Source organism: Diadema antillarum, unplaced genomic scaffold (assembly GCF_040938485.1).
Source record: "Diadema antillarum isolate AM-2024a unplaced genomic scaffold, OU_Dant_1.0 seq00001536_RagTag, whole genome shotgun sequence".
Taxonomy (NCBI): domain Eukaryota; kingdom Metazoa; phylum Echinodermata; class Echinoidea; order Diadematoida; family Diadematidae; genus Diadema; species Diadema antillarum.
The window spans coordinates 1,110,195-1,133,552 of record NW_027272268.1 but is presented as its reverse complement, the minus strand read 5'-3'; the positions used below and the strand labels follow the sequence as shown (position 1 = coordinate 1,133,552).

General features: G+C 37.2%; 1 protein-coding gene across 1 annotated transcript in view; it reads right to left on the bottom strand.

The window, feature by feature from the left end:
- The window catches only part of LOC139710511 (poly [ADP-ribose] polymerase tankyrase-like), a 58,214-nt gene extending 36,022 nt beyond the window's left edge, over nt 1-22,192 (bottom strand). The window contains exons 1-16 of the mRNA XM_071622443.1: nt 21,770-22,192; nt 14,087-14,146; nt 12,053-12,242; nt 9,569-9,835; nt 8,766-8,945; nt 8,004-8,018; nt 7,772-7,913; nt 6,934-7,114; nt 5,595-5,698; nt 4,841-4,925; nt 4,266-4,376; nt 3,573-3,692; nt 2,379-2,459; nt 1,573-1,736; nt 1,112-1,221; nt 624-700 (exon numbers count right to left, since the gene is read on the bottom strand). Of these exons, the coding sequence (XP_071478544.1) occupies nt 624-700; nt 1,112-1,221; nt 1,573-1,736; nt 2,379-2,459; nt 3,573-3,692; nt 4,266-4,376; nt 4,841-4,925; nt 5,595-5,698; nt 6,934-7,114; nt 7,772-7,913; nt 8,004-8,018; nt 8,766-8,945; nt 9,569-9,835; nt 12,053-12,242; nt 14,087-14,146; nt 21,770-21,814 (1,932 nt within the window). The 5' untranslated portion in view covers nt 21,815-22,192. The remainder of the gene's footprint in view (nt 1-623; nt 701-1,111; nt 1,222-1,572; nt 1,737-2,378; nt 2,460-3,572; nt 3,693-4,265; nt 4,377-4,840; nt 4,926-5,594; nt 5,699-6,933; nt 7,115-7,771; nt 7,914-8,003; nt 8,019-8,765; nt 8,946-9,568; nt 9,836-12,052; nt 12,243-14,086; nt 14,147-21,769) is intronic.
- Nucleotides 22,193-23,358: the final 1,166 nt, after the last annotated feature.

The following is a 23,358-nucleotide window of genomic DNA, read 5'->3' as shown; positions in this document are numbered from 1 at the left end:
GCCTTTTCAGTTATGGGACCAAAACTTTGGAATCAACTACCTATTCAATTACGTCAACTGCCATCAACAAAAAAATTCAAATCAAAACTAGAAATGTATTTATTTCTCTCACATTGAGAATTACATAAGTGAAATCTATAACGTCCAGGAAAATTGGGTCCATTATCAGGTATGTGTTTGCCTGTTAGTTTGTTATTTTCTTCCCTGTTCTCATATTCTGTATATATATTTTTCTTGAAGCACCATGAGCATCGAAAGGTGGACCTGGGTGCTATACAAACAGCCGCTATTATTATCATTAAGGCACAATATGCTATCATAATGGCATGTGTAATGTCAATGAGACCACATCTCTGAACTGCACCATACCTTCTTAAAATGCCATAGACACTTCCAAGAAGATTTCAAAACAAGACTGTCTGATTTAACCCTTTGAGGACAGACTGATTTTGCTACAACACACATTTCCCATAGACACTTGCCCGAGTATATTCAGGACTCGTCCTCAACAGGTTAAGATGTATGTACTCAATTATGACAGGAAATTAAATGCTATAATGTATCCACTTGTTTAGATACACACAAACACAAACAAACAAACAAACACCATCAGTAGTACTCACAGTATGGCCCATCAAACAGGCATAGTGCAGCGGTGTTTGACCAAATTTGTTTTTCCGGAAAACTCCTCCTTTCTCCTCTGAAATGAACAAAGCAGACCATTAAAAATAATAATAATAATAATAAACTTCCTGAAAATGACTTTAAATACATAAATGTGCAGATGTATAAAACTCACATTTTCAATCTTTCTTTTACAGAGAAGGTATTCAACAACTGAAGTGATAAAATTTTGTCATCTGAATAAAGTAAGAGACTGAGACAAGAAATAACCATACCACTCATAAAAACTTGTGCGTTATATTCTTTTTTTTAATGTACAATCACATGATCAGAAAAAGCTGATGAATTATAAATTGGTTATTGTGCAATGTATACTGCAGTTGAAAAAGACAGTTGTACAAGTTATAACAAGATACGGGTATTTGACCCCTCTGTTGACCACTGGTCAAGCAGGTCTCTATGCTCTAGAAAGTGACCGATGTCTTACCATTCTTCAGCTTCTTGACCAAGACTTCAATATTCTGGGTTCTGTTCAGTGAGGCAGCAAGCATGAGTGCCGTGTTCCCCTGGTTGTCTGTTTCATCAGCAAACGCCCCTCTTTAGAGCAATGACGCACATAAAATATATCATATAGATGAACAAAATGAACAGCCAAAGGTGCTTGGCTGACATACAGAAAAAAATGTTCTATTATGCCTAGACTTGCACTGCTCTGAGAGAAACTGTGAAGATCTGGTATACTGCTTATCCCTTGCAATATCGGATGGTAAACAATAACAAACCCTTCATATGAAGAATATGGCACTACACCATCCTTAGACATGAGTCAATTCACTACATTAGCTCACACATTTAGTCTTCCTACAGGGAATTTTCTCTATCATAAACCTGGACAATGCTAGGATTGCTTTTTTTTTTAATGTCAGGGAGAAAAATCAACTCTTTCACCTTTGAAGGAGCAGCTCGAGTGGACCCGACCCAGTGCAGCCAGCAGCATAGTGAATGACCTTACGGCCACTGGTGTCCGTTGCGTTCATCTCAGGCACGGCAGAGAGCAGCTTTTCCAAGATTTTGGGATTGGGATTTACGGCAGCGCAGTGCAGCGGCATGATCTATCATGGGAAGGAGAAGTCAAAGAAAAGACAGGTAAACATCTGCTTCTCCCCCGTTTCATTTCCTGTTAGTTCTCAGTTTTCTTGTCCTACCCATAAATTCCTGTCATAAATATAAATTCTTTGCATCTAATTCTGACCTCTCAACCTTTCTGACTATAGAAAAAAGAAAAAACAAAACAAACCAGGGATGGTTTGGCTAAAATGCAGGAAGGAAAGAGCAGTTCCCAAAGGAGTGTATAGTAAAATTATCAAGAATAAAAATAGGAAACTCCTATTGAAACAAGAGCTGGGAAAGATCAAAATTCAGATTCTTTCCTCCAAATTCAGAATAGGTGGGAGGTCTGCTAATCCCACATCATACCAATTAATTTAAATGTCATAATTCAATCTTTTTACAACTTTGTTGGTCTGTTCTTTGGAGTAACAATACTACATCAGTATCAGAATACGATCTTAAAAATATACCGGACTGCCCTATTTAGGCTTATCTAACAAGCTTGCCAATAAAATGGTAGCTTCATGAGTTATTGCCTTTACTGTAATATGACAATATGACCTTGAACTTTATGACCCTAACGACTGCAAGCCAGATGTAAGGAAGTGTAGAAGAGGATTACCACCATGCCGACGCGCACATACCCTGTTATTGGTCCAAGGCTTTTTCGTCACTGAAACCGGCTTGAAAGGTGACAATTCATCTGGCTTGTCACACAACAGCACCTGCATCATAAAGGAAGATTGAGAATACATTGTTCGCAGTTAATCATGACGTATCCATTTAAGGTATTCTCCTTCTTTGTTTACCTGTGACTGACTGCATTTGAAGTCATTCTGTAAGTTTCCAAATGATAAAAGTTTCAAATTTCTACATCATTCAGTGGACTATCTAAACCCCAGTGATTTGTTTTGCGTATGAAGATGCACCAAAATAGTTTCTCAACACAATTCATTTATGGAATTAAATCTGACATATCCACTCTTGAAATGAAAACCAAAATACCCAGAAAGCAGGAACCTCATGGTGAGCAGAAAATATTGATTCAATGAGAGTACACAGGTGTTCAAAGTAATCATTAATTTTCTCATTGTAAAAGCCATTCAAGGTTTGTGATAAAATTTGACACATGTATGTCTTCTTGAAGCCGTATACACAGTTCTAATAGAATTTGGAAAACTGGAGATGATTGCAATTACAGACTCCTTCATTGAGAACAGAGACAGGTATGTCATATTTACATTGTGGCTGATCAATATTTGGGGTTATGTAATACAAAATACAAGATTAAAGGGATGATATAGTATTGGTAGAGGTGAGGATTGGGCTGTTAACTTTTTGCAAGATATCAAGAAACCACTTGTAAAATAGTACAGAGGATATCATTCTATGAGGAATTCTATTTGATGAAAATCGGTTTTGGAATGACTGAGACATCCAAAAACAAAGTACAACAGAGCAATCGTAATAAAAGGTGGGTCCCACCTTTTATCAGCACTGCTCTGTTTTGGGTATCTCAGCCATTTCAAAACCACTTTTCATCAAATAAACGTTGAATTCCTCTTGGAATTACATGCTCTTTCATATTTCAGAAGAGGTTTCTCATTAATTCACCCAAAAATGTTAGAAACCTGAGGTTAGGTCTCAGCCAAAACTATACGATCCCTTTAAGCATATGTTTATGCATTTCTGATTACAAAAAAAAACAAAAAAAACATTTTTTTCTTAAATAAACTATAATTAAATTTTCAAAATACAAGAAAATAATATGAAGTTTTCTTCAAACAGCAACCTCATTGCACAAAAATATTTGTCACTGTATGGACACGGCACATTACCTCTTCATGCAACTTGTTGAATCCCCATCCCCCATCCTCATTGGACCGTTTGACCAACTCTCCAGCCAGCTTGCGATGTCCTCGTCTGACCGCTTCCCGTATCTCTTCAAACACTCTGGCCTATCAAGGTCAAGGAGATCAAGAAGATCAAGGAGACCACAATGATTAGTGATTACACTTAGGAGACATATGTATCCAATTTTACACAGTTCCAATGCAAAATGGTCTGATTCAGAAAAAGTGCACATCCACATCTCATAGATCTAGGCAATTCCCAATAATTTTCATAATTCTGGCTATATTTCTTTCTAAACTGTATAGATTTGCATTATTATTATGATTTTCACCTTAGTTTTCATTTTGATTTTCAACACAATTCTAATATTCTCAATTGAAATCATGTTTTATATCTAGTTTTTTTTTCTTCTTTTTGTACAGATCAGTCTTCCTGTGTTATGCATATTATGTCTATTCAGAGAACATTGGTCTAAATCATGATTCTTTCAAATCTCATAAACACACTGATATGTAGTCGCCAAAACAGAGGATTGACATTATTACATCACTGCATTACCCTTTTTGACAATCGTCATACCAATGACACAGTAATTTAAGCCAAAACCTTTTTACATAGGAGGGGAGGGAGAGCTACTCAGCCCCAATGACGGTCAAACTGTTGAAGTCCAAACTCACCTTGACATTGGTCCTCTCCCGAATGACCATGTCAATGGTGCTCAGGCTGGATCCCTGCTCCATCAGTTTCCTGGCGATCGTTGAGTCATCCACACCAACATCGTGGTAATCCTGATAGAAGGAGAAAGAAGACAACAATAGTTAAAATTAAAAATAATCACAAAATACTGAGAAGGTCCTATTCAAATACATTTTTGTTTTTTGGTTACCGAACTTCTCTGGGGCATTTAGTATAATGCACTCACTCATATATATAAAACAACTGTAAGATTGCTTTCCAATAGCAGTTGTAATTTGAATAATTTTCATACGAAAGCAGTGGAAAGTGGATCATATACACACACCAGCTCAAAACACCGCATATCAGTGAAGAGGCAAGTGTCCTTTTGTACACAAAACAAAAAATAAAACAAAACAAAACAATGCACGATATACAAATAACAATCACACATATTAACAGGGAGTATCTAGTTTGAAAAGAATTGAAAGGCGTGATAACAAGATGTTTCACCCAAACAAACACAAACACATTTCAACTTAGTGCAAAAGATGAGCATAAAGGCACTACTGCTTACCTTCAAGAAAGCATCGTTCCCTTCCCTGGATCCCCTGGCTACGTTGATACTCCTCACAGCATGACCCAGGCTTATGTAGTTGTAACTTTGGGCACAAGAACAAAAGTGAAAGTGACAATGAACCTCCAGTCAGCACTTTGCTATTAAGCATTTTCTTATTGGGGGGGGGGGGGGGGGGGGGGGAGGGGGCAAGGATCATTGGGAGAGAACGGTTTCAAAGATGATCAGTAGCTGGATAATTGTTGGTTTGTTAGTTTTTTCCTACAAATTTTAAGGAGGGGGGAGGCTAGTACAACTTAGAGACAAATAATGTCTTGTGTTCTGATTGGGCTGGTTTGTATTTGACAAGCTTGACAGGGTAAGTCAAGACAGCATACAAATGAAAATGTGGTGCACTGAACTGCCTAAGCTGGAAGTAACCATTGAATAAAACATCGATATGTAACAGACATCAAGGTCCAAATTCGCAGAGGTGGTTTAGATACAGACCATGGTCTATGCAAATTTCTTCAGTGTAAATGCACGCGACATGATTGTGGGTATACCAACACATGACCATCAACAAATGCGCACAGATATGCCTATTTCACGCTATTTTAGTCCATGGACTAAATTCAAATTTAAACCACCTTCGTGAATTTGGACCTAAGAAACTGCAGAATGCTGAGACTTTGTCTCGTATTAAGTTTGTTTTGTTATTGTTATTGAATCAAGTTTGAATACTATGAGAAAAGAACCGGCCATCTCATCTCACCTTCCTGTGGACTCCTTCTTCAGGCTGTGGCTCGGCATGGGGCAGCGTCGGGTGCCTTTGTTGATCTCAGTCAGCAAGGCTTTGATGAAGGACTGGCTGTTTGCCTGCAATGGGGAGTATGAGAGTAAAACAATAAAATCACACTCTGTGGTGGCACAAAGTGAGTCCTACTACAGGTGACTCCATTCATTCATCAATAGCTATGAAGATCAGCTGGATATGTCACCTCATGATCACTACTCCAAAATAAGCATTCACCACTGGAAGTCAGTATCCAAAGATATTACTACAATATCAAAGTGACAGAAAGGATGTTTCTTCACTGTGAAAAGATGCAGCATCATAAGCAGTGCGTAAATGAAGACAAGTTGACCTCATTTTTTTCATTCCTCACTACTACATTGTAGGCAGACCCTTATTTCACACGATTTCTTAAAGGACAAGTTCACCTTCATAAACATAATGATTGAGAGAATGCAACAATAATAGTAGAACACATCAGTGAAAGTTTGACGAAAATTGGACAATCGATGCAAAAGTTATGAATTTTTTAAATTTTTGTGTTGGAACCGCTGGATGAGGAGACTACTACAGCTTGTGAGTCATATGCGTACAACAGTATAAAGAAAATGTAAAAGAAAATTCAACATATTTTCACTTTTCTCGCATAATAAAGGAGCTCTTGACTTGCCTCTTTCTAAAGGCAGGGGGAATAATATTACCCATAACATTTGTTGGTAACGAGTCAGGGGAATGTGTATTTTTTTGAAAAGATGGAATTTTGTGAAATTCTCTTTGTATTTTCCTTATATTGTTGTACGCATGTGACATCTAAGTTATTCATACACTGCAGTAGTCTTCTCATCCAGCGGTTACTGCACAAAAACTTCAAAAATTCATAACTTTTGAACGGATTGTCTGATTTTCCTCAAACTTTCACTGATGTGTTCTACTAATATTGCTACATTCTCTCAATCCTTATGTTGATGAAGGTGAACTTGTCCTTTAAGTCTCAAGTACTGGAAAACCAAAAACGTTTGCTGCATGAACCTTTCTTGTATTGGAGCTGACAACCTTTTTCACAGCATGAAACACATTTGAATTACCAACCATTAAAAATAATTACAAGCACACCACATGTATCAGTAAAACAGGGATTTGCTGTACTTTCACACACATTTTTATTTTGCAAATTTTGGCTCCTCACAAAATTCGGCAGGTTTCATGCTCATCAAAATTTCTGATTTCAAAGAATCTGTTGTGAAGAGTTGCTTAAAAGTGAGAAGCTACTAAAGGAGGAATACTACTTTTGTAGAAAGCTTGTCCTTTGGCACTGTACCTTGATGGCATAGTCAAGGGCATTCTCCCTTATAGCCACACTCCTCTTGGCAAAGACAGAAGGCACTTGTTTGGTGTTGGCCAGGAGTTGTTTGAGGAGGGGCATGTCATTGGTCAACACAGCTCGTATGGCACGCTTGCACTGGACGATGCGTGAGACCTCAGGCATACTGTTTTCATTTCTGTAAAGTGTAACATACCGGGAAATAGAGAGAGGGGAGGAATGAGAAAAAAGAGAGAGATAAGGAAGAGATACAGCAGGAACAGACAGACAGGCAGACAGACAGACAGAGAAGGCAACATAGAATAATCAATGTACGACCAAAAGCTGAGTCATGCTAATGACTATCATGGAATCTTTTCCACTGGATTTGATGAACTGTTACAACATCAATGATGCATGGACTCTTATCTGATTTGAACAAGATTATCTGATGATAACAAATCTCTTAATTGAACACAATTGATTGTATTATTTAGTTTGAAGAGGCACTTTTGACGCATTTGATGACAACCTCTTCTTACAATTCAGAAGAGAAGTTACAAATCTGTCACAGAATAAGAGTATATCTAACTTAATAAAAATGGAATCTTGAGTATTTGAAACATGCCATGATCTTGGCATATTCACTGCTCATCACGCAAGATGGAATAAATACTGAATGACCTCATTTTGTGAAAAGGCGATAAGTAGACCATACAAGCAAAATCACTTTCACAATCATATTTCAAGCACAAAACTGGCTTTTAACACATCTTCCAACCCACTTTATATCTACTAAGCTTACTGCAATCATCAGGCTGATTGTTAAACTTGACTATGGGTCAGAGACACTTACTTGACTTCAAACATGGGATCTTTGCTGACGAGTTCAATCTTGCTGTTGGGCACCAGTCGTCTGTTTGGGTCCAGTTTGGCTCGGCCTCCTTTCTCCTTCTCCTTCTTGCCACCCTTCCCAGCATCCCTGCCCTTCCTTCCACCTCCTCTCTTTTTCTCTGTGGTCATGAAGAGGAACATTGATGGCATTACTACATTACTTCCCTTCCCAGCATCCCTGCCCTTCCTTCCACCTCCCCTTTTCTTCTCTGTGGTCATGAAGAGGAAAATTGATGACATTACTACCTTACAACTTCTCGAAAAAAGAAAAAAAAAGTAATTGGAACAATACATCTTGTATATTTCATAATCCTCTCATAAATCTTTGCAAGCGCTAAACTATGACAAACTTTTCTAGTGACATATTCGCAATTTCATTGAGCATCAAATGTAGCAATAAACATCAATTTGTAATAACAATATCATGAATGACTATAAATGAAAGGTGATATATTCAAGGCCATTATGGGTTAAATAAACAACAACAAAAAACCTTTGCGGGATGAGCAATATAATCAGTAAAAAATCAACCTTGGAGATGTTATGAATGAATATCAATTGAACAGATTAGTCAGAAATCACTCACTCACACACACACACACACACACACACAACACACAAAATGACACAATCATCACACACATTACACTACACATTACACACAGTATGTATACTTAATGTGTCAGTGTGTTCTCTAAGACAGTAACTTGCCTATTTCTAGTAATCCTCTGGCACTATTTGATATGTTCTTTAATCAGATTTTGTTGTGTAGACCTCAAGATATTGTGAAATGAATAAGTTTGAAAAACAAAGTAATAGATATACATTGCAAATGAAGTGAATAAACAGATAAAGGTACATAAAATGTGAATGCTCACATAAACAGACAAAACAGAAAGCATTAAATAAAAGAATGAATGAATGACTAAAGAAATGAGTAATTCTAACAAATATACCTTTCACAACTCTCTGTCTTCTTTTCAGCTGCTTGGCGTTCCTCTGAACCTTCGTGGCAACTGTTCTGGCCCTACCTGGTGACTTTTTGGTGACAGGTGTCTGTTTCTTGGGGGTGGTTGACCTTCTGCCCTTCTTCCCTTGAGCAAGTTGCTCAGACAGCTGATCAAGTGAAGCCCGACCTGAAAGATGGATTTGTACCAAGTGGCAAGATATCAAATTTTTTCATCTTAAACTATTCAAAGTTCGTTACCTTTTTCGATTAAGAAATCTTTCATTGGTAACCAATCCAAGAGTGATTTTTAAATTGCATTCTTCATGTCTTTAAAGGATGGTATAGTTTTGGATGAAATGGGGCTTCAGGTTTCCCACACCTTTGTGGGATAATGAGAAACCTCTGATGAAATACGAAAGGGGATACAAATCTAAGAGAAATTAAATGTCTATTTGATGAAAATTGGTTCTGAAATGGCTGAGATAGCCAAAATCAAAGAGGTCGTAATAAAAGTTGGGACCCATGTTTCATTAGGACCACTTTGTTTTACTTTGTTTTGGGATATCCCAGCCATTTCAAAACCGATTCTCATCAAATAAACTTTGAACATCTATTACACTTGTATGCTCTTTAATATTTCACAGGTGGTTTCTAATCATCTTGCATACAGTTAAAATCTGAATCCCCCATCTCAACCAAAACTGTACCATTCCTTTAAAGTACAAATGAATACATGATCTCCATGAATATATTATGTAATTTATTCCCTCATTCACTCACTCTCTCTCTCTCTCTCTCCGTCAGACTTACCATCTGCATCGCTGAGCTGACCCTTCTCCTTCTTGACAGACAAGTTGAGAATCTTTTCGATGCGGGAGATCTCGTTGTCCGGCAGCTTCTTGAGCCCCTTCTCTCCGGCCGGCTTGAGCTGGACCTGGGTCAGCACACTGTCGCGGTCAACGGCGTCCAGGAAGGACATCTTGTAGATGCCATGCTTGGTCTCCTCCAGCCACTGGATGTTGAGGGAGCGGCTGTGATCGTACACATACTTCAGCGTCTGACAGAGGTAAAATCCGCCTGATGTACAGAAAAAGATAATAAGGATGGCAAGGTAAACCATTGGCTTATCTATTTGACATACGTAGGATGAACAATGACTGGGTTTCAGGATGAAGTCAGACATGAAGGATGCAGAAATGAAGAAAACACTACCTTGGGTAATTGGTCTGTTCTTTTACTCTCTGTTCACAACCTTCCTTCCCACTCTCCCTCATTAAACTATTTCACAAATCATCATTCTTAATTTCTCCATCAATTTCTCCATGGTTCATCAGTTTTCATAACATACTTATCACAAACAACATGTAGGGAAGAGGCAGCAATATCAGCTTAGTTAGCATTATCAGCTTCACTACAATACAAGGTACATCATACAAAGAGCTGCATAGGTTTAGGTGATGTCAAGTCATTCATAGTTGAACACCTGGCCATCTTTGAATCTTATAGACCTGCAAAACCCCCACCATGAGGAAGAAATTCAGCTTTGCAAATTTTCCTTGTATTACAATACTTTGAAAGAAAACATTGACATCACATCATACATGAGCAGAAATGATCAGACATATGATGAGAGTCTCCATAAGACTTTCTCACCGGGTTGAGCATTGGCTTGTTTCCAAGACGTTACGAATCATTCATCAGCTCACATGATTCATGCAATTTGCTCAATAAGTAGAGCAAGAGAGAAAACCCAAGAGAGACGCAAAGCTTGGACATGGGGGAAGAAATCTGATGCACCAACCCCATGATGATCATAGTAGCACTTGTACTGCCCACAATGTGCTGGTACATTCAGATGAAGCCATAACAGTGATAGCCAAAAGAAACCACTTTAAATACTCCCACTCACATACATCAAAACTGTTTTCATATCATCTGAAGCCATTGATCAGTACAGACTGGAAGAAAGCCAAAACTAACTAAGTGCAAGCAACAGAGTTCATGTGGCTTGTGACGCCAAAATTTCTTTCACTATCTAATTTCCAAGGTATATTTTCATTGCAATCAAAACAATGTTACAATTGTGATGCTGGGATATCACACAAATGCCAAGTACATTGTAGAAGTGGTCTTCTGCAATACACTTTTTTTTTTTTTTTTTTTTTTTTTGCCTATCTTTGGTAATACTAGTAGTCCAGAATACAAAAGCTTTGCCCAATAAACTGATCACAGCAAATTCAGTCAGCCTCTACATGAGTACTGCAAAATTGTCCAAACTTTCTTTCTACAGCCTTTGGGTGGTCCTGCTCTCATATGCTAGGTCTTGGTACTACCATGTCAAAGTACATTGTAAATTTGTCTTCCACTATGCACATACACTCAGCGAATCCATCAAATCAATACTTCCATCACGAGTGTTGAAATGTTTAGCAAATAGACCAGTTTGGCTTGGGTACCATTTTTCATGGCAATTCTGGGGGCTTCAAGTATGCTTAAAGGATATCAACATATCAATGCACCTTGCCCACTGCATTAAACCCATTGAAAGTGCTTTTCTTCTTCTTTGGAAACCCCCAGTTATGACCACTGTGAGTTACAGTACTCTGAAGTCAGATTCATCCATACAGGCTACACCCTTTCAAGAGTTCTTGACACAAAGAACATTTTTCATTGCGGAAACAAGAATGAAAAATAGCAACTTTCACAACATGACATTGTAATCAAAAGGAATGACTTGTGCAGATTTATAGCGTAGGACCATCAAAAGCCCATGACCCTATTTGAGAGGTCCTGACTTTCCCATTATCATCAAGACATACTATACTCAGCTGCTGCAGTACACACACATTGTAAATATTTGCCCAAGATATTGATTTTCCTCCCGGATGAATAATAAACTATTAGGTTTCAGATATGATCAGAAATGAATCTTCAGTATATCTAGTTACCAACTCCAAGGACGTCGAGGCTGCAATGAGGAGGATTACACGGTACAAATTGGATTAAAAACTTTTGTGGTAATTACAGTCTTAATTCATCATAGGGTTAAGTTCCCATATCACAGAAGGACAATCAAAATAGTGATACTGATACTACCAACAGCACACAAGGCACTTTATCTCTCGACTGAAACCCATTTCCAGGTGCAAGGAGATATACTTAACAGCAATGGTGGGAAATCTGAGAAGCAAAATTAAAAGAACAAGTCTGCAAGATTAACTATTTTCAGGTATTTTACACAAAATATATCAAATTCTTGATATGACAATGCTTGTTTGTATCATTGTATCATACCTTCACTGCGGACTGCCAGGTAGGCACCCTTCCCAAAGTACACCTCTTTTTTGGCAGAGGTCGGAGTGCGGGTCTTGGAGTGCTTGGAGAATGCCTCCACCACATCCGACTGGTATCGCTCTGCTTGCGTCCGCTTGCGCTTGACATTGGGGCTGCGCTGGGGGCTGTCGGATTTGGACGGAGATCGCTTCTACAGAACACGAAAAAAAAAAGGAGTTGTTTTAGATAAGAATCCACAAACATGACCACGACAGCAATATGATGACAATCAGTTTCCTTTACATTTGATAGAGGACCTTCAAGTTATCATTCTCGTTTCCTATCCCTCTATAACTTGTAAAACAATTGATCCCACAAGATTTTGTACACTCTAAAGGCGACATGACCACCACACTGATACAGTGTAAGTGCAATGATAACGTTAAAGGGACATTCTAGACAATTTATATAATTTCACGTGATATGCATGAAGTGCCATGTGTAGATTTGTGGAATTTATTGTGGTACTTGAGCAGATAAACCAATAATCTTCTAAAAAAACACCTGAAACATAATAAACTGAATGAGGATGATTACATAGGAGGCTTACATATTCCAGTAATGTAGAAATGTTTCCATTACCTGCCATACCACTTGCTTTACAAGTTAACCTATCAGGTGTAAAATTCATGCATAATTGTTCTGCTTCATTGAGCCCCCACTCATGCATTCTTATGTGAGGTTGCTATGACATCATTTTTGTTCCTTGTGATTTGTTAAAAATAATAAGAACATTCTTATTCTCCATCCAAATCACAAATTCATAAACTCTGTACACCCAGTATAACCCATTTATAGATGTTCAAATGTAGAAGTCTAAAAATCACCCGGTCTCCTTCAAGGAAAGACTTACAGGGGAATGATACCCAATACACATGTGCATTGAGTGAATGCAGCAATATTAGTAGAAAAAATTAGTGGCAGTTTGAAGAAAATAGAACAATCAGTTCAAAAGTTAAGCATTTTTTAATTTTTGTGCAGCCATCACTGGATGAGAAGATTACTACATTAATGTTAAATACGGAGAATGATAAAAAGAAAATACTGTACAAAGAGAATTCTACAAAATTTCATTTTCACATAAAGTGCACGTTTCTATGACTTGTTATTGACATGTATGTTAAAGGTAATATTATTCCCCATGCTTTCTAAAAGAGGTAAGTCAAGTGCTCTTTCATTATGCTCTAGAAAAGTGAAAATATGTTGAATTTTCTTTATATTTTCTTTATATTCTTGTCCATGATATCATGATGTCATAAAATGTTATCCAGCAATGGCCACATCTGAACTGTAAAACTTTGGTACAGATTATCAGATTTTCCTAAAACTGTCAATGATGTGTTCTACAATGTACTAATGTTGCTGCATCCACTCAATTCACATCCAGCTTTTAATACATATATTTGGGTTTCATTCTCATTTCAATATGCAGTCCACAATAATGATATTTCATCTTCTGAAATTTACAACCATGTATTTCTTGGGGCCTGTGTATCATGTAAATTAAATAAGTATCAAACTTTTTAATCAGTGTGATATTTAATTCTTTTATTCTTTTCTATTTTGAAAAGAAATCATGAATATGCATCCAAGTGATAATGAAATTGAAAGCCATACTGCAACCAACATGTATGAAAAATACCCTTTCAGCTTTTCAGAGACTAGGAAGCTTGCTCTTTATTTGTGAAACCTTTTGTCTATCATTTATGTTGTATCTTCCATTTGCAGCATAGATATCACATCAGAAGCTCTGAATCCATCCGTTACTGAGAGCAAAATCTCAACGCTAATGGCATAAAGTATCAATTAATTCCACAGAGAGTTGTCTAGAATAGCTTGCAATAAATCATCAAAGCAATAAGTCCTACTCCTGCACATGGAAGCAGCATGACTACAGTGGTATGCTCAATTACATTTTAGATTGAAATATAAACAAACTGTTTTCCCTGTATGGCACATTGCCTGTAAGATAAATGCACAGCAGACTGTAAGTACCTTGGGAGGTGTCGCACTGCTTGTACTGGCCTCTTGTTCATCAGCCATCTTCCTCCTTTTCTGTAAGAAATAATTGCAAGAAAATAGATGATTTATCTATGTGAGCTTTCAGTTAAACTAGTAATATCAAAATATCTCACTTACTGTTTGCCCTTCATTTGACCCCTTGGCTGGTACACAGACCTGACAGACCAGCACGAAGAATCATCTCCAAAATGTTGAAAAAAAGCACAAATACTCACTCTTGCAGAAGCTTTACTTACAGTCAAATTACCTTCAGTTGTATCACAAGACTTTTGACATTTCTGGCAAAACTCATATTAAAAGGATGAAACATTCCAAATGACAACAAACAAAAACTTGGAGTCACCATCAGTAGACTAATATGCAATTTTTTGTATGCATATCGTTTCATTCTGTCATCAGCACTGCTGGTACATTCTAAGCACTTGTGCATGGTAGGCCTACACCTTAACATCTGCTACAATGTACTCTGAAGTGATTATACTAGTCGACTCCTAATCAATATAACATTTTCATCCATTAACATTATTACAACCGTACATGTGAATGTAGCGTAATCATTGATGCATGCACACAACCTGATGGAATTTACACATGGTATATCACATGCTTGTCTATCTGCCACGCCTCCCACACACTCAGCTTCCCAGGGCGGTCTGCTAGAGCAGTCTGAATTACGGCAAATATCAGACGGTTACCCCAGCCTCCCTGCAAGACTAAACAAACAAATGCACTTGTAGTTTGGCCTTGTCCTTCCCCTGACAAAGAGCCCCAGCACACATTGCCCATTGCTCTGTGTTATATTTGGAACGAGTCACCCGTCAAGTTTCATTGTGGCAGGGACCTGAGAAGCTACATTCAATATCTGGCATGTACTTGATGTACTTCAAACACACAAACACACACACACACACACATGTATACATCAATATACATAATCACAGGAAAGGCCCTTCAAGCATAATCTATAATACATCCCTTGGGTGAGTTGTTTGAGCTCATACATAAGGGTGGAATTAATGGGAGAAATTTCATGGACTAAATGATCCTTTTGTACTTTTGATACAGAATCATAACATGTAAGTTCTTACTGTGGACCCTGTAGATACACCATACACTCAGAAGACTCATTTCAAACACATTGAACTGTGGCACATCTGAACATATGCCAGTAAAGTGTAATTTATCCACATGGAGGTATCTCCATGTATTCTCATACATGTATTAAAGGTATCCTCAGGACAGAACTTAAAACACATACACACATACAATTTACAAATACATATCAATCAACACAAATATACGCACATATTGCATTGCAAATTTATGAAATCAGTATCATTCAGACGGTACACATTTTACACTGCACAGTACTGATGCTACACTATGGAACAGTAATAGCCAGCTAACAAAATCTAGTACCCGTTACACTTATATATACTAATACAGGTGTTCATCTGTATTACCATGTACTGTATCATACTGATTCCCCTCGATAAAAACAAACAAACAAACAAAAAGACCACTAAATATGTGCTATAAGACTAAAGAAAAAGCTTCACAACATCCAAAAATACAGATATTTGTATACATGTACACTCTGGAATTAGTCTTTTGTTGAGTTGGTAGAAACTATGCAGTCAATACCCCTACTAGGTAGTCATGAATAAATTATGTGGATCCAAATAATGCAATCAAGACCAAAAAGAGTGCAACCTTGGAAAGTCATGTGCCCATTCTCATATGAGACTCCTCTAGCACTAATGCATGATTTGTGCAACCAGTGGTGGTGGGTGATGGGGACCATGGGGGCACACAAACACACACATACACACACACACACACACACACACACATGTATAAACTATAAAGGAAAACCTGGTTCACTTCCTAATGTACATGGAGGACATCAAGTACACTGTACAGCAAGAAATTTTCGCGGCATAAAATTTTTCGCTAATTGGAGCCGGCAGTGTTTGTCGCGGCATGAATTTTTCACGAATTGCCACCAGCACTCGATGTCTACACTGTACATTATGTCCACACAAATTTTTGCAGGCATGTTAGTTCCCGGAAATTTGCAAAATAGAATGCATGCGAAAAATTTTTGTCGTACTGTAATCTTCTTATTTGGCTCTCTTGGCTGCACAAGCCTTGAAACAAGATTTTTTTTGTGTGTGTGGTTTAATGAAAAAAAAAAATCTATTTAAAGACATTTTTATCATTATTATTCAGTGAGGTATGAAAAAAGAGGTATCCTTTACATTGATACTGACTTGACTACCTTACATCTGCAAGTTTTAAGAAAATATGTTGGTAATAATCTAGAAATCCTTCATAAATCAGTTGCATGCATTAATTTCTTTATCTTGTGTATGCCATATAAAGATGTAAATTCCACAATGTTAAATCATCCTTTGATCATCTAATTTCTTTTATTTGTTTGGAATTTGAAACAGAACACTGAATAGCTTCTAAAAACGGGAAGTTGGGCATTCATTAACCAAACAAAACAAAACAAAACAAAATAAAAATCTGCTCTGATTGTTGATGGGCTTTGTATATCTATCACTCTGTTTATTGTGTAACACTTCTTGTATGGTTCTGTTACATTTAAAAGAAATAAATCAATAAAACAAAGTCTTGAAATATCTTTGTTTACTCTTATGAGAACTCAAAAGCAGTCTTGTGCTGATATCATCCACATAATAACAGTATTCACAAGAAAACTGCAACAGTTTGTTGAATTATGTACATAGTCATTTTTTTTTTCTGACCTCACATTCATATTATCCACATCCACCAGATGCTGAAAGAGGAACAAGACGACCTGATTGTCTAGCCAACTCTTGATGGAACACTAATAATTTCTAGAGGTAGAAGGAAGCTTGCAGGCATTAGGTATTCATACACAAATTGGCATGCCGAACAACATACTTTCCAGTACGCTTGAAAGGCATCCCTTTTGATTGCAATTCTTTACACACGGCGGCTTATAAAACACTTAGCAATATGGTATACTGTAGGCTATGCTTAACCCATAGTGACTGTGAAAATGAAGTCATTTTTATACCAGCAAAATGAAACAGTGATGCCAGTTGCTTTCTAGTGGCCAAAAAAATTATGAATATTACTTTAACAAGAAAAATTGATCTGTGATTTTAATGATTAAATTAACACAAGAAATTGACTGTCTTTCTTCCTGTAGTTTGTCTGCTACTACTATTATACTTACTATTTAAAACAGAATCATTGACTCGACATACTAAATACAAATTATGTAAAACATCAAACAAAAATGTACAGATTTCACATAATACACTTTATTACACACACACAGTCTAAAAATATCTGAACAAATCATATGGAATTTAGCACTAAACTGGTAAAATCACCAGATGATTTACACCAAATAATACCTGTCAACCAGAAAAAGGGGAGAAAATGGTATGAAGTACCTACTCTCGTGACCTTTGTGTTGTGTTGTGAGGCACTGTGACATGAAAATGTGATTAATCATTCCACCGTGAGCGTGGGTGGTAGAATGTAGAACACTGGCATAGGATTATTCGGTTTGCACCCCAGATTCACTGGATAGTTTATTGAAGAATCACGAAATCATAGTGTGTTGGGTTGGTGAATTTGTACCTGTACTTTAAGCCATGACAGAATCATGCAACATGTAAAGACCATATGTTAAGTGTAGAACACTGAGGGTACATAACAGGCATCATGACATTAACATCATAGTAACTGTTGGCCTAAATATTGAGTATATACATGATGTATCACATTTTTGCTTGATAGTAGTACTATTACATACATTTACATTTACTACAAAAAGCTGTAATCGGGTTAAACTATGCCTTGTCCTTGTAAATTATGCAAGAATGCAAGTTTTGTAAACAGTTTTACAATCAGAGTTGTAGTCATGAATGTGCTGTTAGTCATCAATTACACGGCCAGGAGCATACATACATTGTAGTGCATGTAGTACTTGCGCTAGTACAAAGCACTGATCATGTTCTTATTTATGTTCCAGAAGTATTTTTTTTTAATTTGAAAATTACAAAGCCTTGTCCACATGCAGTAAAAGAGAGAAAGAGAGACGGAAAGAAAAAAAAAAACCTCACCAGCAGGCCCATGAAATCGTTTTCCAGTTTAGACTAGCTGAAATTTCATCCCATACAACGTGTACATGTACAGTATGTGTTTCTGGATGACTTGCCAGGAAAAATCCTTAATTTCTGTAAATATCCTTCCTCATTGAAACACTGTTGGCTCAGATCATGTGCGATTAAAATGCAAAAGACAATTTTGGCATGCAGTTATACTAATATGTAAGCTGTATGCTACAATGCAAAATATGCCATTCAACCACAGTCTTCAATGGTATAGTCTGAATACTGAAATACAAAAGTACATCTCGATCACACTCATTGCAATGAGACAAATGTGATGAGCTATTGAAATATATGTATCAATCAAGAGTAATGACTAAAATATTTTATTTATTGGACAGGTACTGGCAAATTTATGAGCAACTCTCTTAAAAAAACACAATCAATCAATTGCAGTGGAATATCAAAATCAAAAGATTCCAAGAAGTCTTGTGATTTACAATAAATCATATGACTGTATTGTCTAGCAAATACAATCAATTTCAATTTCAAAACTTGCTGTGCATTTTAAGACAATTTAAACATAAATTCGAAGCCTTATCACACAAATACACTCATGTATGCATTCTGGTTTATTGTTCACACTGCAAAAAACCATCACGCACTGAACTTACAAAAATATTGATAAATATATTAACTTATAAGCTCATCAATTATGAATATTCAACTGCAGTTGGAATTTAAAAAGAAAGTATATAATAATCTTTATACAACTTCGTATCCATAAAATATGGAAAAAGGATTCAAATAAAAATGTCTGGTGTTTTATGATGCACTCATAAATTCAGGTCGAAAAAAAAAAAGACATTGTGTTTGCTATACATTTAATACTGTGTACACTGTTATTTTCGCGTACAGATATTTTCGCGAACGAGGAGGTCATACACATTTTCACGAGATGTTGTTTTTGTGAATTGATGCCGATGCTAAAGTAAATGCACTAGTACCCTAGCGCATGGAGACATTTTCGCGATCCAACCGATTCACGAAATTCGCAAAAATAACAGCTTATACAGTACTAAGTAGTACGGACAGTGCCTACAGTATGCAGGACATTACAAGGTTGCATTGTTATGTTTTTAAAAACAGAACTATGGGTACAAATTTGTAAGTACATTTTGTAGGGCATTGTTGCAAATGAATGTAAAGCTGCTTTAAATCTATTTCCTACCTCGTATGCATTCCTCTTGATGAGAACATAGAATGTTTAATCTGACAGCTGTTGACATAATCAATTCATTGAATGCACTCTCCGTTGTAACTTGGCTAAATTTACAGATATCCAGTCTACTCCAATGTCTAGAGCTTCACAAACTAGCAATTTACTGCACGTACATGTAGTTGCAACCTAGCAAATGTATAGTTTGCTCGAATATATACACGTACAATGAAATTCTTTGAATATGATACTACCCATTTCTGAAACAAGAGACAATACTAGTGACTCGTACATATCAACTGATTAAAAAATAATATAAAATATATACACCTTGTAAGTGAATTTGTATTAGGAACAATTGCTATCATTTATAAAACCATAACCATATCGTCATTACTATATTCATACTAAACCACTTATGATGTCTGAAAAGCCATAAAATGTAAAGACTTTGCCCTTTGGTCTCAAATGAGAGCATACGTGTACAGCCTTGTGTCTGCAGTTTATTGAATCTACCCAAAGGAGAGCACTAGTGCATTTCAAGCACTCCATTGTAAACACATGGAGTTGGTATACCCACCCCTCCCACTTGCCATTCATGGTGCTATGAACAACTCTCTTTCCCTCTCCCTCTCCCTCTCTCCCTCTTACACTTCCTTTTCCTTTCGTAGCTCTCTCAGCTTTCTGGAAAGTACCAATGTGCTTTCACTACTGTATGCTTGCATATTGTAACAGAAAGCACATTCCTTATTTCCTTTTTTTTTTTCTCTCTCTCTCTCTCTCTTTTATCAGTATCCTTTATGTGACCCGCTACAACAAAAGGATCCGAAAGTCAGGGAAGGTCGACTTTCTGAAAATGACATGACATTATCCCTTTAGTCTTCCTCTTTAACTGCATAAACAACACAACTCATAAAAGTACTCGGTTGCGAAGATATCGATGAAATTAAGAGAGCATGTCAAGTGGTCTAGGAAATCGGCATTTCAAGAAAACCGCCTCCAAAATTTTTCTTCCGACACAATCATGATCAAGGGGAGGTAAAGACAGTTTTCACCTGTTGACAATAGAAGGTATGCCCCTGGCAACCTCCGCGATATTCATTCAAACTTAGCACCAGCCATCTATGCACAACCAATCAGTAACCAGGATGCAACACACTCACCAATAAGGTCACTCCTTCGTTGCTAGGGGCGGAGTCTATCTGCAGCACTAAATCCAAATTTTCAGACACATTTCTGCTCCGATTAAACACGGAAAATCATGGCCCACGAAAACGCTATATATTTCTTCCCTTTCCTTTGATCAGTTACCTTCTAAATTTCGGCAGTTGGTAGACGTAACATAAGACTACAAAATTATGTCAAAAACAGAAAGTCAATGGCTTATACCGATTTTGATGATCTGACTTTAAACTCGATTTTCTCGGCTCAGCCGTCAGCAACTTTCAGATCCTTTTGATGTGGCGGGTCACATATAATACACACAAACACACATACATGCAACTCACTTATTTACTGCTGCCTAATGAAATTTTAGGAGCTCTAGCAATTCTTTACTTTGGCAAACCCCTTCCACTTACAGTACAATGTACATTCTTGGGGTGGAATACAACACCTTGCTCTTCGAGAGAGATATTTCAAAGTTAATTGGAACAAAAAAAAAAGGTCGAGCAAGAGCTACACTTTGTCACCACATTTCATATTGGAGAAAGGCAGCTTTACACAACTCTAGCATTACATCTATACAGGAAAGGGTACAGAGTCATCATTGACATTTTAATCTAGAGTTATTTTAGTAGCAACCAATAAACCATACTCCTCGAGAAAACACTCTCTGTAGCCGATACTACAGCACATGTCAAGTCACATTCCTGATAAAGGTATTCCCTACAAAAAACTGTCTTTTCCCTCATGCTCACACACACACAAAAAAAGAATAATATTAGAATACTGGTTTCTCATTTCTGACAAGTTTCCATGTCACTCACACCCTGCACAAAACTTATGGTACCGGTATCTGCTTCAGACTTCAATATTCCCCCCTGAGTGCCAATAGTGACAAGAGGCCTTGCAATTTTGGATTTTTTAAAAAAAATATGTATATTTCAAGACATGGGAAATGCTTTAAATATGAATAAAGATTGCTTGACAAAATCACTGTTTTGTGCACACCACATTACTATGAAAGAACATACATAATAGGCAGTGTGTTCCACCATGGCAAACTTCAAGTCTGACCACCTACAATACACCCTCACATGAAATAACAACAGATAGGAATGTGGGCAAAGCCACAACACACACAGCTAGACAACATACCCTGGATCTGCTTGTGGATCGCCGCAGCCACATGCCGGGAGCCATAACGCAGAGCTCGTCAGCCGCAAACACTGATAAACTGATTTCTCCACCAAAGGCAGCAAGCGTCTAGCCACTTGTCCCGCGTCAAAAATATTGGCTGTACTTGCTGTTCAATACCCAAACAGTTGTCAAGCAACATCAATTTCTATAACTGTAGTAATCCCTCTTTGTTTTTTTCCCTTTCCTTATCCTTTGTGCCTTTTTCCTCCAACGACTTTGAGGAAGGTACAAAATATGTACGAGCAGCAGGAGTAATTTGCTTTCAAAGGCAGGCAGCTAGCTCTGAAATCAGATGTAGTTTGGCCAATGCCAAGGAGTATTTATACTGTTGGACGCACACATTTTCATGTGCAGCATATATCTCAATGGCTGATATTTAATCAGCGTGAGGATGGGTGACGTGAGCGCACGACACAGCTCAGCGAGACTCCGCTGCTCAGCAGACTGCCCTGCTTGTCACAACCTGAACGTCAGTGATCTCTCTTGGACAAGTGCCAATTTTGCAGGCAGCTTTACGACACTAGTGATTTACCCCATTTATGATGAACATGGCCTTGGGTACATAAGTACAGCAGCAGTTGGGGGTTCTGACGCAGCCCCTATGTCAACAGCAGTTGCTTTGTGAGTAGCGTGGGATATTGCTTTCACCCATGTTCGCAATGGGCTGTTTCATGGTGTAATGCTTACTAAATTAGAATCATCAACGGTGGTTAGTACCATGGACTGACATACAAAGCAAGCTCAGATCATAAAATTTAATTTACACTTCATTTTTTTTTCTAATCCATTTATCCTTGAACCAAAATCATCACCTCCTATAACATAAGACTTGTTTTGATATGAATCAATGTAAATTAAAGATTATGTACACTTGAACATGGGCTCTGGCCAACATCCTGATTGGGCATACATTATTGTACAGTGAGAACATATGGAAGTAATAATATCAATTTGACACATACTGTAAACCAATCCTTGCACATTGGACATACCTTAAATTGGCAACAGTTAGGCAGACTGCGAGCTCGAACAAGTTTGAGGATCTCTTCTTTCTGCCTGGCTCTTTATTCCCTCCTAGCATGGACCAGTGAATCTACACAAGCAGGCTGCTGCATGTTGGAATTACATTACTCATGATGAGAACACTTTCGTTTATATCTCACTGAAAATTTTGTTCCTTGCTTGCTATTTGATAAAAGTATGTGCATTATTGTCAAGATACTACTGTATCCATACAGCATAAAATACAGGGAATACCATTTTCCTAGTCAAATATGTAACGTCCTGAATTCCTACATTTCATTTGGCATTCAAATGTTGTATATTCAAGTCATTTACAAGTACAAAACACATTATAAATGTTAAATTAAAGTGAAGATGAAAGAAATATAGTTACAGTGTATTTATGGCTAGACACAGTTTTAAATGCAAAAGAAGTACAATCTTTGTAACTCGTAGTCTAAAATATATTTGTGTACTTTGTTGCATAATTTATTTCAGAAAAAGGTGTAGATTTCTGTCATCTATGGAACTTCATGTACAGTAAT